Source organism: Notolepis coatsorum (assembly GCF_963971535.1).
Source record: "Notolepis coatsorum genome assembly, chromosome: 6".
In the NCBI taxonomy this organism is placed as follows: Eukaryota; Metazoa; Chordata; class Actinopteri; order Aulopiformes; family Paralepididae; genus Notolepis; species Notolepis coatsorum.
In genome coordinates, this window is record NC_140170.1 from 184,652,954 (window position 1) to 184,673,628 (window position 20,675).

Sequence of the window (20,675 nt, forward strand, 5' to 3'; positions counted from 1 at the left end):
TTAAAGTGACAAAAATGGTAATAAAACAATTGGATAAGATCGTAAAAATAGCTAACTAAGACAGTAAGACAATAAAAAATGAAAGATATAAAATAATAAAGACAAGTTAAATAGTTAAAATAATAATAATAGCTAAATTAGATAGTAAACAATAAGAACACATTTTATAATAAGACATTAAGAAATAACACAATGATAAAAACATACAATAATGATACAAATGATAATAAAATATTTAAGTAAAAATAATAGAAATAACACAATAAAATAAAGATAATTAATTTAACCTCTTAAGCCCTAGCCCCATTTTCAGAAAATCCACCTAAAAACACATACCTAAGTAAATGGAATATTGCTCCACTTCTACAAGGTCCATTTGCATATTCTTGGTATCTAGGGACATCTATGGATCTCGGGGAATGTATTCCCAGTGTCAGACATATTGTGTCTATTAATAGGCTTGCTTAAATTGTGATGAAACAAAGGAGAATATGAATTATGATTTTTCTTTGCATCTTTGACAGTGAATAACACCATGCAAAAAATTTCCAGACATTAAAAACTGTCACTGAGCTCGCTCAGCACCTTCTTGAGATAATGTGTACAAAAGATCTAAGCAAATGAATAAAGGGAAGATGATTAAACAGAAGGTTTTGTAGATACAGTACTGAATTCTGCCATCCGAACACATGCAATTTGAAATATTATTATAGAATATAGCATATCAGGCTTTATAGCCAAGTCGCATCTATGGATCGGGTCAAATCTCCTCTTTCCAGAGTTCAATCTGGATTTAGTATCACCAGGCGTGCAGCAAGAACCGTGAAGGAAATCTACTGTAAATACAGTTTGTATTATGGAAACTGCTCTACCATTTCCAATCGGATTGCAACGCAGATTGTTGCTAAACGTTCACAGAAAGGTAGATAAACTAACTGCATTCTAATTTATGCCAATAACATTCAGTTTTGTGGTCGATAATCCCAAAGAATTTATCCACAAGTAAATTGATTGACAGGAGCTGGCTTGAGCTGGGTAGTGTAGTTTTTCTAAATGTCAACGCCATTCGAAAGCTCAAGGTCTCGTCATATGACTACAAAAAAATGGCGTCTCGGATTCTTTTTTCGTCTATATTCGCCTGTAACCAAATACATTTCCAGAACTCATATTTCACAAATAACACTTTAACCTATTGGTAAACAAACGTATTGCTGAAAATATACACTATGACTGCTGTTTTGACAGGATTAGGGTATTTACTCTTGGCTACATTTGAAGAAAAAAGAAAGCATAATTAATACAGTCTGGAGAGATGGTTTTATGGCTTGGGTCCGGTACCAGAGACGTCAGGCTTAAGAGGTTAAAGGCTCATTTAAAAAAGGTATGTTTTGAGCTGTTTTTCTTTTTTAAATCAGCATTATAACTTCTCTAAGGTACAGGTGTAAACACTGAAGAGGTTCCAATTGGATTTGTAGCTGTGTGTGTCTCACCAGTGTGTGTGTGTGTGTCTCATCAGTGTGTGTGTGTGTCTCACCAGTGTGTGTGTGTGTCTCACCAGTGTGTGTGTGTGTCTCACCAGTGTGTGTGTGTGTGTGTCTCAGTGTGTGTGTGTGTCTCAGTGTGTGTGTGTGTCTCACCAGTGTGTGTGTGTGTGTGTCTCACCAGTGTGTGTGTGTGTGTCTCACCAGTGTGTGTGTGTGTCTCACCAGTGTGTGTGTGTGTGTCTCACCAGTGTGTGTGTGTGTCTCACCAGTGTGTGTGTGTGTGTGTGTGTGTGTGTGTCTCACCAGTGTGTGTGTGTGTGTCACCAGTGTGTGTGTGTGTGTGTGTGTGTGTGTCTCACCAGTGTCTCCACAGTAGAACCGCAGAGTCGTGCCGTTGGTTCTGAAGATGCTGCCGCAGAACATCTTCAATGTGACCAGATCCAGTCTGTTGTCTCCTTTAGGGTTCTCCAGCAGAACCACCCCCTCTGTGGAACACACACACACACACACACAGACACACACACACACACAGAGACACAGACACACACACACACAGACAGACACAGATACAGCAAATATGTTAGAAATGCACTGACGCCACTATTCCATTCTTATTCTGAGCCTCAGTACTAAACATGGGGGCTTCTCTTGACCCTCCCTCCCATCCTCCAGTCCAGGTGTTCCTCATAGACCTGGTCGCTGTTGACCAACACACCGTGCTCCAGCCAACCAGCAACACCAGCTGAGTCACATGACTACCAACACACCGTGCTCCAGCCAACCAGCAACACCAACTGAGTCACATGACTACCAGCACACCATGCTCCAGCCAACCAGCACCACCAGCTGAGTCACGTGACTACCAACACACCGTGCTCCAGCCAACCAGCAACACCAACTGAGTCACGTGACTACCAACACACCGTGCTCCAGCCAACCAGCAACACCAACTGAGTCACGTGACTACCAACACACCGTGCTCCAGCCAACCAGCAACACCAGCTGAGTCACGTGACTACCAACACACCGTGCTCCAGCCAACCAGCACCACCAACTGAGTCACGTGACTACCAACACACCGTGCTCCAGCCAACCAGCACCACCAACTGAGTCACATGACTACCAACACACCGTGCTCCAGCCAATCAGCAACACCAACTGAGTCACATGACTACCAACACACCGTGCTCCAGCCAACCAGCAACACCAACTGAGTCACGTGACTACCAACACACCGTGCTCCAGCCAACCAGCACCACCAACTGAGTCACGTGACTACCAACACACCGTGCTCCAGCCAACCAGCACCACCAACTGAGTCACATGACTACCAACACACCGTGCTCCAGCCAACCAGCAACACCAGCGGAGTCACGTGACTAAGTTGCCCCCTATACCTGCGCTAAAAAAGTATGACTCTATGGAGAAACCATGACACACACACACAGCGCCAACCAGCTCATCGCCAAGAACTCAATTATTTTGACTGTCTAAGAAAGGTGCTATAAGTATAAATGCAATGATTCACTCATTTACTCCTTCATTTGGTCACTCATTGACATCATCACTCACAAATCAAATCAAATCAAATTTATTTATAGGGCCCGACAACACACGTTAATGTCCCCATGGGCCGTACAGGTCTTCTTTAAACAGGTCAAGAAGACAACATAACAATAAGTCAAGAACAGAACAAGAACACCATAGGGTCCAAACATTTTTTAGATGAATGCAAATAAATGAAAGAATGCAAGCACTCCCAGACATACCCCACGCGAAGGTAAGGAAAAACTCACTAAAACCTAACAATAGGGAAAAAAGCTCCACAGGCAATGTGGAGGAGAGAAACCTTAGAAGGGCCGTTCAAGGGGGGATCTCCCTTCTTAGATGTTGGTGATAGTAGTGTTGCAGACGGACAGTTGGTAAGCATGCACTCATGTGTGTGGTGAAACACAGATGAGTGCATGCAATAGCAACTGTACATTTTGAAAAATTAAAGATAGAGCTAATAGCGATAGCAACTGAACATTTTGAAAGATTAAAGATAGAGTTGATAGCGGATCTATATGAGGCACAGGGGCGGCGCAGAGAGGGTCACGTCCTCCCCGTCTCACTCCATCCATTCATTAAAAGCTATAGTAACACACACTAATGATGACACTTCTTTTCTACTTTGACATCAATGTTCAAAAAGCTTCGTCTTTGGCCCACCGCCCACATTATTTATTTCTCAGCCCTTCGCTCTCCCTGTCGAAAGCTTTCGGAACCCCAGACTTACAGTATGTTCAAATACAACGCAAAAACAAAATTAAAAACTAAAAGGCGTACAAAGTCAACGAGGATATTGTACTTATTGAGTCCACCTTGTTGCTTGTTGTCGAGTTGGAGCCTGATGTTGACGTAGGAACAGGCCGGTCCGTTCAGAGACACTCTGGAGCCTGAAGATCCTTCCACTATAGTCAGCTCCAAGTCTGACCCCTTCAACTGGGGGGGGGGGGGGGGGGGGGGGGGGGAGGGGGAGAGAGAGAGAGAGACAGAGAGAGGGACAGAGTGAGAGAGACAGAGAGAGACAGATAGAGGGAAATAGAGAGACAGAGAGAGGGACAGAGTGAGAGAGACAGAGAGACAGATAGAGGGAAATAGAGAGACAGAGAGAGGGACAGAGTGAGAGAGACAGAGAGAGACAGATAGAGGGAAAGAGAGAGAGGGACAGAGTGAGAGACAGAAAGTATAGTATAATGTGAAAAAGCAGAACTTGCCATCCTGTGTGTTTGTACTTGGCAGTAAGAAGGGTACTAAGAAGGGTACTAAGGTCACTAAGAAGGGTACTAAGAAGGGTACTAAGGTCACTAAGAAGGGTACTAAGGTCACTAAGAAGGGTACTAAGAAGGGCACTACAACGGGTCCTACCTGCGTGGTCTCCTGGACGATGGTGCTGGCCTGGGGGGGAGCGGGGTAGGGCAGCAGGGGGGCCTTGGTGGTGGCCAGGATGAACTCTGTGTGGGCCTGGATCACAGAGTCCAGGTAGTCCCCTGCTGGCTGGCAGCGGTAGTACACCGTGATCTCATCCGACGGCACCAGGTGGCCCTGGGAGAGAGAGGAGAGAGGGGATGAGAAGAGGAGAGGAGAGAGAAGGAGAGAGAGAGAGAGGAGAGAGATGGGATGAGAAGAGGAGAGGAGAGAGAAGGAGAGGAGAGAGGGGAGAGATGGGATGAGAAGAGGATAGGAGAGGGGAGAGATGGGATGAGAAGAGGAGGAGAGGGGGGAGAAATGGGATGAGGAGAGGATAGAGCGGATGAAAAGATGAAGGAGAGAGGATGAGAAGATGGAGAGAGAGGATGAGAAGATGGAGGAGAGAGGGGAGGATAAGAGAGAGAGCGGATGAGAAGATGGAGGAGAGAGGATGAGAAGATGGAGAGACTTTGATTCATCGCAACCTTTAAGTTCCTTCATAAACTCAGTTTGTATCAGAGAGTGCATGTAAGTATCCGCATGGCCCCAACGCGTGTATGCTTTCCACAACGCAGTACATGGCATTTTCACATTCGCCGAAATGCTTGCTTGTGATTGGTCAATAGCGCTCGTCAGAGGTCCGATATTACTCGATAACGGACCTCTGTGGAACAATAATGACCGCTGTGCGCAGCTGTTCGCAATCAAGCCCCACTGACACACAATGTTTCAGTGCAATTAGATACACCTGCCGGGCTGCCGGCGATAATAATAATCACTTTATTTGGGCTGACAGAGCCACAGAACAACTGCGTCTGCATTTGATCTCGTCTGTCGATGGTGTAAAATGAATTAGGTATATTGTTAGTAAGTTAGCCATGTAATAAGCGGGATAATGTATAGCTATACTCGGTCATCATCGCAAAATAATTGACCTTCACTGACGTTTAAAACACCTCGCCTAGGCGGCTCGGTATTTTAAACTCCGTGTCAGTCAATCATTTTGCGACAATGACCTCGTAGCTATACATTATCCCTTACATAACAGTCCGGTTCTGTGTTTGTTTGTGTCTGTAGATTGTTGGTGAACAACTAACTTTAGGTTAGTTTAACTTGTCCGTGTCCAGTCCTTTCGATTAGCCCCACCGTTCATTGTAAACAATGATGCATGAAGTTACTGTGTGTTGTTGTAGCCACCGGTTAATTCGCGATTTTTTATTGGTTTGTCATGACAAACCAATTACATAATCCAACATATGTGTAAACAAACAACATATTCCAGTTAACGGTATCTTTTTTTTTTTTGATCTTTTTCCCCCTCCATTTTCCTCCGATTTTCTCCCATCCCAATGTTAGTCGTTATGCCAATTCCCAATCCCCTTCCTGGTCGCTGCGCACTTACCCCCCACAGTCGGTCTGGGAGAGTGGAGGCTACCACGTGCTTCCTCCGACACACGTCCAGCCAATCAACCGCTTCTTTTCACCTGGCAGCGTGGATTCTCACTGAGAGGGCGTAGCGTGTGGAAGGATAACACTATCCCACTCAGGTCCTATCCGCGCTTAGCAGGCGCCCTGACCGAACTGTAGGAGTCGCTGTTTACAACGACCCGGACCCACCCCGCCAGCTTCTCCCACCCTCTAATACTGCCAATTGTATTAGTGTGAACGGCCAGCCAAGCTGGTGACAACCCCGGAGCTGTGAGCTGGATTCGAACAGGCGAATCCAGCCGCTCCGGGGTTTGGTGACGAACGCAATCTCCGTTACACCACCTGACCGCCCAACGGTATCAATACTTCCATTTGTATAAATTGCGTTAAGCGGAGCTGAGTATTCCTGCCTGGCTGAAGGGCTTGTCGCGGCTCATGCACGCGCTCGGCCAATCAGAGCGCAAAACGGGAACACGGAAACACAACTGCGTTGCGGAAAGCATACACACACGAGTAAAGGCAAAAGCCTCTGATTAAAAGGAATATTGCGAGCATTACCATGGACAGGGAACTCACACCGACGGCAAAACCATTTGGCAATGGTAAAGAGGACATGGTGGTAACATGGTATGGCAGCTAATATTAGCACGTCTCAGCTGTCATATTATCATTTCCCAGCATCGGGATATGAAGTTATCCCGGCTATATGGCGTTTACATGTACTCATTCATAGACGGAATACACTGTCATGTTGTGATTTTATTGATGTTTTTAGTTTTTCTAGAATTGATTGATTGATTGCCTTCTCGCTCAATCACCTGTGTGTGAGGGGGGTTGTCCTCTATCGGGCACCAGTGATGACGACCCCTCTTTAGAAAAGCGTGAACCCGTGGCAACCTATGAAGCCCTGATGAAGACCAGCTGGGTCCAAACTAGGGATGCACCGATCCGATATTGATATCGGCCCCGATATGACTAAAATAGCTAGATCGGGTATCGGAGACAATTCAATTTATTTAATTTTAATAATAAATAACAATTCAGTACATTTATATCTATGTGTTAATTTGTTACATTTAGTTTCACTAAGTTAGGAAAGATATGTTTTAAGTCGAGCCTGATGTTGCCTTGCACAAAAGAATGATCCCAGTCTCTTCCACACAATGGGTATCGGCCGGTACCCCAAAACCCAGGTATCGGTACTGGTCATGCGGATAATTAAATGCACCGTATCTCTTCTATGATCTTAGCCAGGATGTTAAAGGGAATATCCACCCCGAAACATAATGTACATCACATATGAATAAAGGTCCGGGCTATCTACTGGTACAGTGATGAACAGAGCATGAATAAAGGGCTGGGCTATCTACTGGTACAGTGATGAACAGAGCATGCATAAAGGGCTGGGCTATCTACTGGTACAGTGATGAACAGAGCATGAATAAAGGGCTGGGCTATCTACTATATCCGTCTGTCTATGTGTATCTGTCTGTCTATCTTGGCATAATGGTTGCCTCCTCTAACCTTGACACTTTCAAACACATTGATCCCCTCCTAATCTACAGTTTACACACACACACACACACACACACACACACACACACACACACACACACACACACACACACACACACACACACACACACACACACACACACACACACACACACACACACACACACACACACACTTGTGTGTCTCAAGGGCAGTAGAACATGTTTAGCTACAGAGGAACAGTAGAACATGTTTAGCTACAGAGGAACAGTAGAACATGTTTAGCTACAGAGGAACAGTAGAACATGTTTAGCTACAGAGGAACAGTAGAACATGTTTAGCTACAGAGGAACAGTAGAACACGTTTAGCTACAGAGGAACAGTAGAACACGTTTAGCTACAGAGGAACAGTAGAACACGTTTAGCTACAGAGGAACAGTAGAACATGTTTAGCTACAGAGGAACAGTAGAACATGTTTAGCTACAGAGGAACAGTAGAACACGTTTAGCTACAGAGGAACAGTAGAACACGTTTAGCTACAGAGGAACAGTAGAACATGTTTAGCTACAGAGGAACAGTAGAACACGTTTAGCTACAGAGGAACAGTAGAACACGTTTAGCTACAGAGGAACAGTAGAACACGTTTAGTTACAGAGGAACAGTAGAACACGTTTAGCTACAGAGGAACAGTAGAACATGTTTAGCTACAGAGGAACAGTAGAACATGTTTAGCTACAGAGGAACAGTAGAACACGTTTAGTTACAGAGGAACAGTAGAACACGTTTAGGTACAGAGGAACAGTAGAACACGTTTAGCTACAGAGGAACAGTAGAACACGTTTAGTTACAGAGGAACAGTAGAACACGTTTAGCTACAGAGGAACAGTAGAACACGTTTAGCTACAGAGGAACAGTAGAACACGTTTAGCTACAGAGGAACAGTAGAACACGTTTAGCTACAGAGGAACAGTAGAACACGTTTAGCTACAGAGGAACAGTAGAACACGTTTAGCTACAGAGGAACAGTAGAACACGTTTAGCTACAGAGGAACAGTAGAACACGTTTAGCTACAGAGGAACAGTAGAACATGTTTAGCTACAGAGGAACAGTAGAACATGTTTAGTTACAGAGGAACAGTAGAACACGTTTAGCTACAGAGGAACAGTAGAACACGTTTAGCTACAGAGGAACAGTAGAACACGTTTAGTTACAGAGGAACAGTAGAACACGTTTAGCTACAGAGGAACAGTAGAACACGTTTAGTTACAGAGGAACAGTAGAACACGTTTAGCTACAGAGGAACAGTAGAACACGTTTAGCTACAGAGGAACAGTAGAACACGTTTAGCTACAGAGGAACAGTAGAACACGTTTAGCTACAGAGGAACAGTAGAACACGTTTAGCTACAGAGGAACAGTAGAACACGTTTAGTTACAGAGGAACAGTAGAACACGTTTAGTTACAGAGGAACAGTAGAACACGTTTAGCTACAGAGGAACAGTAGAACATGTTTAGTTACAGAGGAACAGTAGAACACGTTTAGCTACAGAGGAACAGTAGAACATGTTTAGCTACAGAGGAACAGTAGAACACGTTTAGTTACAGAGGAACAGTAGAACACGTTTAGCTACAGAGGAACAGTAGAACATGTTTAGTTACAGAGGAACAGTAGAACACGTTTAGCTACAGAGGAACAGTGGAACACGTTTAGTTACAGAGGAACAGTGGAACACGTTTAGCTACAGAGGAACAGTGGAACATGTTTAGCTACAGAGGAACAGTAGAACACGTTTAGTTACAGAGGAACAGTAGAACACGTTTAGCTACAGAGGAACAGTAGAACACGTTTAGCTACAGAGGAACAGTAGAACACGTTTAGTTACAGAGGAACAGTAGAACACGTTTAGCTACAGAGGAACAGTAGAACACGTTTAGCTACAGAGGAACAGTAGAACACGTTTAGCTACAGAGGAACAGTAGAACATGTTTAGCTACAGAGGAACAGTAGAACATGTTTAGTTACAGAGGAACAGTAGAACATGTTTAGTTACAGAGGAACAGTAGAACATGTTTAGCTACAGAGGAACAGTAGAACATGTTTAGCTACAGAGGAACAGTAGAACATGTTTAGCTACAGAGGAACAGTAGAACATGTTTAGCTACAGAGGAACAGTAGAACATGTTTAGCTACAGAGGAACAGTAGAACATGTTTAGCTACAGAGGGACAGTAGAACATGTTTAGCTACAGAGGAACAGTAGAACATGTTTAGCTACAGAGGAACAGTAGAACATGTTTAGTTACAGAGGAACAGTAGAACATGTTTAGCTACAGAGGAACAGTAGAACATGTTTAGTTACAGAGGAACAGTAGAACATGTTTAGCTACAGAGGAACAGTAGAACACGTTTAGTTACAGAGGAACAGTATAACACGTTTAGCTACAGAGGAACAGTAGAACACGTTTAGTTACAGAGGAACAGTAGAACACGTTTAGCTAAAGAGGAACAGTAGAACACGTTTAGTTACAGAGGAACAGTAGAACATGTTTAGCTACAGAGGAACAGTAGAACATGTTTAGTTACAGAGGAACAGTAGAACATGTTTAGTTACAGAGGAACAGTAGAACATGTTTAGTTACAGAGGAACAGTAGAACATGTTTAGTTACAGAGGAACAGTAGAACATGTTTAGCTACAGAGGAACAGTAGAACCCGTTTAGCTACAGAGGAACAGTAGAACATGTTTAGCTACAGAGGAACAGTAGAACATGTTTAGCTACAGAGGAACAGTAGAACACGTTTAGCTACAGAGGAACAGTAGAACACGTTTAGCTACAGAGGAACAGTAGAACACGTTTAGCTACAGAGGAACAGTAGAACACGTTTAGCTACAGAGGAACAGTAGAACACGTTTAGCTACAGAGGAACAGTAGAACACGTTTAGTTACAGAGGAACAGTAGAACACGTTTAGCTACAGAGGAACAGTAGAACACGTTTAGCTACAGAGGAACAGTAGAACATGTTTAGCTACAGAGGAACAGTAGAACATGTTTAGTTACAGAGGAACAGTAGAACATGTTTAGCTACAGAGGAACAGTAGAACATGTTTAGCTACAGAGGAACAGTAGAACATGTTTAGCTACAGAGGAACAGTAGAACATGTTTAGTTACAGAGGAACAGTAGAACATGTTTAGTTACAGAGGAACAGTAGAACATGTTTAGTTACAGAGGAACAGTAGAACATGTTTAGTTACAGAGGAACAGTAGAACATGTTTAGTTACAGAGGAACAGTAGAACATGTTTAGCTACAGAGGAACAGTAGAACATGTTTAGCTACAGAGGAACAGTAGAACATGTTTAGCTACAGAGGAACAGTAGAACATGTTTAGTTACAGAGGAACAGTAGAACATGTTTAGTTACAGAGGAACAGTAGAACATGTTTAGCTACAGAGGAACAGTAGAACATGTTTAGTTACAGAGGAACAGTAGAACATGTTTAGTTACAGAGGAACAGTAGAACATGTTTAGCTACAGAGGAACAGTAGAACATGTTTAGTTACAGAGGAACAGTAGAACATGTTTAGTTACAGAGGAACAGTAGAACATGTTTAGCTACAGAGGAACAGTAGAACATGTTTAGCTACAGAGGAACAGTAGAACATGTTTAGCTACAGAGGAACAGTAGAACATGTTTAGCTACAGAGGAACAGTAGAACATGTTTAGCTACAGAGGAACAGTAGAACATGTTTAGCTACAGAGGAACAGTAGAACATGTTTAGCTACAGAGGAACAGTAGAACATGTTTAGCTACAGAGGAACAGTAGAACATGTTTAGCTACAGAGGAACAGTAGAACATGTTTAGCTACAGAGGAACAGTAGAACATGTTTAGCTACAGAGGAACAGTAGAACATGTTTAGCTACAGAGGAACAGTAGAACATGTTTAGTTACAGAGGAACAGTAGAACACGTTTAGTTACAGAGGAACAGTAGAACACGTTTAGCTACAGAGGAACAGTAGAACACGTTTAGCTACAGAGGAACAGTAGAACACGTTTAGTTACAGAGGAACAGTAGAACATGTTTAGTTACAGAGGAACAGTAGAACATGTTTAGTTACAGAGGAACAGTAGAACATGTTTAGTTACAGAGGAACAGTAGAACATGTTTAGTTACAGAGGAACAGTAGAACATGTTTAGCTACAGAGGAACAGTAGAACATGTTTAGCTACAGAGGAACAGTAGAACACGTTTAGCTACAGAGGAACAGTAGAACACGTTTAGCTACAGAGGAACAGTAGAACACGTTTAGCTACAGAGGAACAGTAGAACACGTTTAGCTACAGAGGAACAGTAGAACACGTTTAGCTACAGAGGAACAGTAGAACACGTTTAGCTACAGAGGAACAGTAGAACACGTTTAGCTACAGAGGAACAGTAGAACACGTTTAGTTACAGAGGAACAGTAGAACACGTTTAGCTACAGAGGAACAGTAGAACACGTTTAGTTACAGAGGAACAGTAGAACACGTTTAGTTACAGAGGAACAGTAGAACATGTTTAGCTACAGAGGAACAGTAGAACATGTTTAGCTACAGAGGAACAGTAGAACACGTTTAGCTACAGAGGAACAGTAGAACACGTTTAGCTACAGAGGAACAGTAGAACACGTTTAGCTACAGAGGAACAGTAGAACATGTTTAGTTACAGAGGAACAGTAGAACACGTTTAGCTACAGAGGAACAGTAGAACACGTTTAGTTACAGAGGAACAGTAGAACACGTTTAGCTACAGAGGAACAGTAGAACACGTTTAGTTACAGAGGAACAGTAGAACACGTTTAGCTACAGAGGAACAGTAGAACATGTTTAGTTACAGAGGAACAGTAGAACACGTTTAGCTACAGAGGAACAGTAGAACATGTTTAGCTACAGAGGAACAGTAGAACACGTTTAGCTACAGAGGAACAGTAGAACATGTTTAGTTACAGAGGAACAGTATAACACGTTTAGCTACAGAGGAACAGTAGAACATGTTTAGCTACAGAGGAACAGTGGAACATGTTTAGCTACAGAGGAACAGTAGAACATGTTTAGTTACAGAGGAACAGTAGAACATGTTTAGCTACAGAGGAACAGTAGAACATGTTTAGTTACAGAGGAACAGTAGAACACGTTTAGCTACAGAGGAACAGTAGAACACGTTTAGTTACAGAGGAACAGTAGAACACGTTTAGCTACAGAGGAACAGTAGAACCCGTTTAGCTACAGAGGAACAGTAGAACATGTTTAGCTACAGAGGAACAGTAGAACACGTTTAGCTACAGAGGAACAGTAGAACATGTTTAGCTACAGAGGAACAGTAGAACACGTTTAGCTACAGAGGAACAGTAGAACACGTTTAGCTACAGAGGAACAGTAGAACACGTTTAGCTACAGAGGAACAGTAGAACACGTTTAGCTACAGAGGAACAGTAGAACACGTTTAGTTACAGAGGAACAGTAGAACACGTTTAGCTACAGAGGAACAGTAGAACACGTTTAGCTACAGAGGAACAGTAGAACACGTTTAGCTACAGAGGAACAGTAGAACACGTTTAGTTACAGAGGAACAGTAGAACACGTTTAGTTACAGAGGAACAGTAGAACACGTTTAGCTACAGAGGAACAGTAGAACACGTTTAGCTACAGAGGAACAGTAGAACACGTTTAGTTACAGATGAACAGTAGAACACGTTTAGTTACAGAGGAACAGTAGAACACGTTTAGTTACAGAGGAACAGTAGAACATGTTTAGTTACAGAGGAACAGTAGAACATGTTTAGCTACAGAGGAACAGTAGAACATGTTTAGTTACAGAGGAACAGTAGAACATGTTTAGTTACAGAGGAACAGTAGAACATGTTTAGTTACAGAGGAACAGTAGAACATGTTTAGCTACAGAGGAACAGTAGAACATGTTTAGCTACAGAGGAACAGTAGAACATGTTTAGTTACAGAGGAACAGTAGAACATGTTTAGCTACAGAGGAACAGTAGAACATGTTTAGTTACAGAGGAACAGTAGAACATGTTTAGTTACAGAGGAACAGTAGAACATGTTTAGCTACAGAGGAACAGTAGAACATGTTTAGTTACAGAGGAACAGTAGAACATGTTTAGTTACAGAGGAACAGTAGAACATGTTTAGCTACAGAGGAACAGTAGAACATGTTTAGTTACAGAGGAACAGTAGAACATGTTTAGTTACAGAGGAACAGTAGAACATGTTTAGTTACAGAGGAACAGTAGAACATGTTTAGCTACAGAGGAACAGTAGAACATGTTTAGCTACAGAGGAACAGTAGAACATGTTTAGCTACAGAGGAACAGTAGAACATGTTTAGCTACAGAGGAACAGTAGAACATGTTTAGCTACAGAGGAACAGTAGAACATGTTTAGCTACAGAGGAACAGTAGAACACGTTTAGCTACAGAGGAACAGTAGAACACGTTTAGTTACAGAGGAACAGTAGAACACGTTTAGCTACAGAGGAACAGTAGAACACGTTTAGCTACAGAGGAACAGTAGAACACGTTTAGTTACAGAGGAACAGTAGAACACGTTTAGTTACAGAGGAACAGTAGAACACGTTTAGTTACAGAGGAACAGTAGAACACGTTTAGTTACAGAGGAACAGTAGAACACGTTTAGATACAGAGGAACAGTAGAACATGTTTAGATACAGAGGAACAGTAGAACATGTTTAGCTACAGAGGAACAGTAGAACACGTTTAGCTACAGAGGAACAGTAGAACACGTTTAGCTACAGAGGAACAGTAGAACACGTTTAGCTACAGAGGAACAGTAGAACACGTTTAGCTACAGAGGAACAGTAGAACACGTTTAGCTACAGAGGAACAGTAGAACACGTTTAGCTACAGAGGAACAGTAGAACACGTTTAGCTACAGAGGAACAGTAGAACACGTTTAGCTACAGAGGAACAGTAGAACACGTTTAGCTACAGAGGAACAGTAGAACACGTTTAGTTACAGAGGAACAGTAGAACACGTTTAGTTACAGAGGAACAGTAGAACATGTTTAGCTACAGAGGAACAGTAGAACATGTTTAGTTACAGAGGAACAGTAGAACATGTTTAGTTACAGAGGAACAGTAGAACATGTTTAGCTACAGAGGAACAGTAGAACATGTTTAGCTACAGAGGAACAGTAGAACATGTTTAGCTACAGAGGAACAGTAGAACATGTTTAGCTACAGAGGAACAGTAGAACACGTTTAGTTACAGAGGAACAGTAGAACACGTTTAGCTACAGAGGAACAGTAGAACACGTTTAGCTACAGAGGAACAGTAGAACACGTTTAGCTACAGAGGAACAGTAGAACACGTTTAGTTACAGAGGAACAGTAGAACACGTTTAGCTACAGAGGAACAGTAGAACACGTTTAGCTACAGAGGAACAGTAGAACATGTTTAGTTACAGAGGAACAGTAGAACACGTTTAGTTACAGAGGAACAGTAGAACACGTTTAGCTACAGAGGAACAGTAGAACACGTTTAGCTACAGAGGAACAGTAGAACACGTTTAGTTACAGAGGAACAGTAGAACACGTTTAGCTACAGAGGAACAGTAGAACACGTTTAGCTACAGAGGAACAGTAGAACACGTTTAGCTACAGAGGAACAGTAGAACACGTTTAGTTACAGAGGAACAGTAGAACACGTTTAGTTACAGAGGAACAGTAGAACACGTTTAGTTACAGAGGAACAGTAGAACACGTTTAGTTACAGAGGAACAGTAGAACACGTTTAGCTACAGAGGAACAGTAGAACACGTTTAGTTACAGAGGAACAGTAGAACACGTTTAGCTACAGAGGAACAGTAGAACACGTTTAGCTACAGAGGAACAGTAGAACACGTTTAGCTACAGAGGAACAGTAGAACACGTTTAGCTACAGAGGAACAGTAGAACATGTTTAGCTACAGAGGAACAGTAGAACATGTTTAGCTACAGAGGAACAGTAGAACATGTTTAGCTACAGAGGAACAGTAGAACACGTTTAGTTACAGAGGAACAGTAGAACACGTTTAGCTACAGAGGAACAGTAGAACACGTTTAGTTACAGAGGAACAGTAGAACACGTTTAGTTACAGAGGAACAGTAGAACACGTTTAGCTACAGAGGAACAGTAGAACACGTTTAGTTACAGAGGAACAGTAGAACACGTTTAGCTACAGAGGAACAGTAGAACACGTTTAGTTACAGAGGAACAGTAGAACACGTTTAGCTACAGAGGAACAGTAGAACATGTTTAGTTACAGAGGAACAGTAGAACACGTTTAGCTACAGAGGAACAGTAGAACATGTTTAGTTACAGAGGAACAGTAGAACATGTTTAGCTACAGAGGAACAGTAGAACACGTTTAGCTACAGAGGAACAGTAGAACACGTTTAGCTACAGAGGAACAGTAGAACATGTTTAGCTACAGAGGAACAGTAGAACATGTTTAGCTACAGAGGAACAGTGGAACATGTTTAGCTACAGAGGAACAGTAGAACATGTTTAGTTACAGAGGAACAGTAGAACATGTTTAGTTACAGAGGAACAGTAGAACACGTTTAGCTACAGAGGAACAGTAGAACATGTTTAGCTACAGAGGAACAGTAGAACATGTTTAGCTACAGAGGAACAGTAGAACATGTTTAGCTACAGAGGAACAGTAGAACACGTTTAGTTACAGAGGAACAGTAGAACATGTTTAGCTACAGAGGAACAGTAGAACACGTTTAGCTACAGAGGAACAGTAGAACACGTTTAGCTACAGAGGAACAGTAGAACACGTTTAGCTACAGAGGAACAGTAGAACATGTTTAGCTACAGAGGAACAGTAGAACACGTTTAGCTACAGAGGAACAGTAGAACATGTTTAGCTACAGAGGAACAGTAGAACACGTTTAGCTACAGAGGAACAGTAGAACATGTTTAGTTACAGAGGAACAGTAGAACACGTTTAGCTACAGAGGAACAGTAGAACATGTTTAGCTACAGAGGAACAGTAGAACACGTTTAGCTACAGAGGAACAGTAGAACATGTTTAGCTACAGAGGAACAGTAGAACATGTTTAGCTACAGAGGAACAGTAGAACATGTTTAGCTACAGAGGAACAGTAGAACATGTTTAGCTACAGAGGAACAGTAGAACATGTTTAGCTACAGAGGAACAGTAGAACACGTTTAGCTACAGAGGAACAGTAGAACATGTTTAGCTACAGAGGAACAGTAGAACATGTTAAGCTACAGAGGAACAGTAGAACATGTTAAGCTACAGAGGAACAGTAGAACACGTTTAGCTACAGAGGAACAGTAGAACACGTTTAGCTACAGAGGAACAGTAGAACATGTTTAGTTACAGAGGAACAGTAGAACATGTTTAGCTACAGAGGAACAGTAGAACATGTTTAGCTACAGAGGAACAGTAGAACATGTTTAGCTACAGAGGAACAGTAGAACATGTTTAGTTACAGAGGAACAGTAGAACATGTTTAGCTACAGAGGAACAGTAGAACATGTTTAGCTACAGAGGAACAGTAGAACACGGCTACAGAGGAACAGTAGAACATGTTTAGCTACAGAGGAACAGTAGAACATGTTTAGCTACAGAGGAACAGTAGAACATGTTTAGCTACAGAGGAACAGTAGAACATGTTTAGTTACAGAGGAACAGTAGAACATGTTTAGCTACAGAGGAACAGTAGAACATGTTTAGCTACAGAGGAACAGTAGAACATGTTTAGCTACAGAGGAACAGTAGAACATGTTTAGCTACAGAGGAACAGTAGAACATGTTTAGCTACAGAGGAACAGTAGAACACGTTTAGCTACAGAGGAACAGTAGAACATGTTTAGCTACAGAGGAACAGTAGAACACGTTTAGCTACAGAGGAACAGTAGAACATGTTTAGCTACAGAGGAACAGTAGAACATGTTTAGCTACAGAGGAACAGTAGAACATGTTTAGCTACAGAGGAACAGTAGAACATGTTTAGCTACAGAGGAACAGTAGAACATGTTTAGTTACAGAGGAACAGTAGAACACGTTTAGTTACAGAGGAACAGTAGAACACGTTTAGCTACAGAGGAACAGTAGAACACGTTTAGCTACAGAGGAACAGTAGAACACGTTTAGCTACAGAGGAACAGTAGAACATGTTTAGCTACAGAGGAACAGTAGAACATGTTTAACTACAGAGGAACAGTAGAACATGTTTAGTTACAGAGGAACAGTAGAACATGTTTAGTTACAGAGGAACAGTAGAACACGTTTAGCTACAGAGGAACAGTAGAACACGTTTAGCTACAGAGGAACAGTAGAACATGTTTAGCTACAGAGGAACAGTAGAACATGTTTAGCTACAGAGGAACAGTAGAACATGTTTAGTTACAGAGGAACAGTAGAACATGTTTAGTTACAGAGGAACAGTAGAACATGTTTAGCTACAGAGGAACAGTAGAACACGTTTAGCTACAGAGGAACAGTAGAACATGTTTAGCTACAGAGGAACAGTAGAACACGTTTAGTTACAGAGGAACAGTAGAACACGTTTAGCTACAGAGGAACAGTAGAACATGTTTAGTTACAGAGGAACAGTAGAACATGTTTAGTTACAGAGGAACAGTAGAACACGTTTAGCTACAGAGGAACAGTAGAACACGTTTAGTTACAGAGGAACAGTAGAACATGTTTAGCTACAGAGGAACAGTAGAACATGTTTAGCTACAGAGGAACAGTAGAACATGTTTAGCTACAGAGGAACAGTAGAACATGTTTAGTTACAGAGGAACAGTAGAACATGTTTAGTTACAGAGGAACAGTAGAACATGTTTAGTTACAGAGGAACAGTAGAACATGTTTAGTTACAGAGGAACAGTAGAACATGTTTAGCTACAGAGGAACAGTAGAACATGTTTAGCTACAGAGGAACAGTAGAACATGTTTAGTTACAGAGGAACAGTAGAACATGTTTAGCTACAGAGGAACAGTGAAAATGTTTAGTTACAGAGGAACAGTAGAACATGTTTAGCTACAGAGGAACAGTGGAACATGTTTAGCTACAGAGGAACAGTAGAACATGTTTAGTTACAGAGGAACAGTAGAACATGTTTAGCTACAGAGGAACAGTAGAACACGTTTAGCTACAGAGGAACAGTAGAACACGTTTAGCTACAGAGGAACAGTAGAACACGTTTAGCTACAGAGGAACAGTAGAACACGCTTAGCTACAGAGGAACAGTAGAACACGTTTAGTTACAGAGGAACAGTAGAACACGTTTAGCTACAGAGGAACAGTAGAACACGTTTAGTTACAGAGGAACAGTAGAACACGTTTAGTTACAGAGGAACAGTAGAACATGTTTAGCTACAGAGGAACAGTAGAACACGTTTAGCTACAGAGGAACAGTAGAACACGTTTAGTTACAGAGGAACAGTAGAACATGTTTAGCTACAGAGGAACAGTAGAACACGTTTAGCTACAGAGGAACAGTAGAACACGTTTAGCTACAGAGGAACAGTAGAACACGTTTAGCTACAGAGGAACAGTAGAACATGTTTAGTTACAGAGGAACAGTAGAACACGTTTAGCTACAGAGGAACAGTAGAACACGTTTAGTTACAGAGGAACAGTAGAACACGTTTAGCTACAGAGGAACAGTAGAACACGTTTAGTTACAGAGGAACAGTAGAACACGTTTAGCTACAGAGGAACAGTAGAACATGTTTAGTTACAGAGGAACAGTAGAACACGTTTAGCTACAGAGGAACAGTAGAACATGTTTAGCTACAGAGGAACAGTAGAACACGTTTAGCTACAGAGGAACAGTAGAACATGTTTAGTTACAGAGGAACAGTATAACACGTTTAGCTACAGAGGAACAGTAGAACATGTTTAGCTACAGAGGAACAGTGGAACATGTTTAGCTACAGAGGAACAGTAGAACATGTTTAGTTACAGAGGAACAGTAGAACATGTTTAGCTACAGAGGAACAGTAGAACATGTTTAGTTACAGAGGAACAGTAGAACACGTTTAGCTACAGAGGAACAGTAGAACACGTTTAGTTACAGAGGAACAGTAGAACACGTTTAGCTACAGAGGAACAGTAGAACCCGTTTAGCTACAGAGGAACAGTAGAACATGTTTAGCTACAGAGGAACAGTAGAACACGTTTAGCTACAGAGGAACAGTAGAACATGTTTAGCTACAGAGGAACAGTAGAACACGTTTAGCTACAGAGGAACAGTAGAACACGTTTAGCTACAGAGGAACAGTAGAACACGTTTAGCTACAGAGGAACAGTAGAACACGTTTAGCTACAGAGGAACAGTAGAACACGTTTAGTTACAGAGGAACAGTAGAACACGTTTAGCTACAGAGGAACAGTAGAACACGTTTAGCTACAGAGGAACAGTAGAACACGTTTAGCTACAGAGGAACAGTAGAACACGTTTAGTTACAGAGGAACAGTAGAACACGTTTAGTTACAGAGGAACAGTAGAACACGTTTAGCTACAGAGGAACAGTAGAACATGTTTAGTTACAGAGGAACAGTAGAACATGTTTAGCTACAGAGGAACAGTGGAACATGTTTAGCTACAGAGGAACAGTAGAACATGTTTAGTTACAGAGGAACAGTAGAACATGTTTAGTTACAGAGGAACAGTAGAACACGTTTAGCTACAGAGGAACAGTAGAACATGTTTAGCTACAGAGGAACAGTAGAACATGTTTAGCTACAGAGGAACAGTAGAACATGTTTAGCTACAGAGGAACAGTAGAACACGTTTAGTTACAGAGGAACAGTAGAACATGTTTAGCTACAGAGGAACAGTAGAACACGTTTAGCTACAGAGGAACAGTAGAACACGTTTAGCTACAGAGGAACAGTAGAACACGTTTAGCTACAGAGGAACAGTAGAACATGTTTAGCTACAGAGGAACAGTAGAACACGTTTAGCTACAGAGGAACAGTAGAACATGTTTAGCTACAGAGGAACAGTAGAACACGTTTAGCTACAGAGGAACAGTAGAACATGTTTAGTTACAGAGGAACAGTAGAACACGTTTAGCTACAGAGGAACAGTAGAACATGTTTAGCTACAGAGGAACAGTAGAACACGTTTAGCTACAGAGGAACAGTAGAACATGTTTAGCTACAGAGGAACAGTAGAACATGTTTAGCTACAGAGGAACAGTAGAACATGTTTAGCTACAGAGGAACAGTAGAACATGTTTAGCTACAGAGGAACAGTAG

General features: G+C 41.9%; 1 protein-coding gene across 1 annotated transcript in view; it reads right to left on the reverse strand.

Moving 5' to 3' along the window:
- The window catches only part of iars1 (isoleucyl-tRNA synthetase 1), a 202,370-nt gene that overhangs the window by 7,732 nt on the left and 173,963 nt on the right, over positions 1-20,675 (reverse strand). Inside the window, exons 28-30 of the mRNA XM_084315958.1 lie at positions 4,395-4,571; positions 3,848-3,968; positions 1,844-1,969 (exon numbers count right to left, since the gene is read on the reverse strand). Of these exons, the coding sequence (XP_084172084.1) occupies positions 1,844-1,969; positions 3,848-3,968; positions 4,395-4,571 (424 nt within the window). The remainder of the gene's footprint in view (positions 1-1,843; positions 1,970-3,847; positions 3,969-4,394; positions 4,572-20,675) is intronic.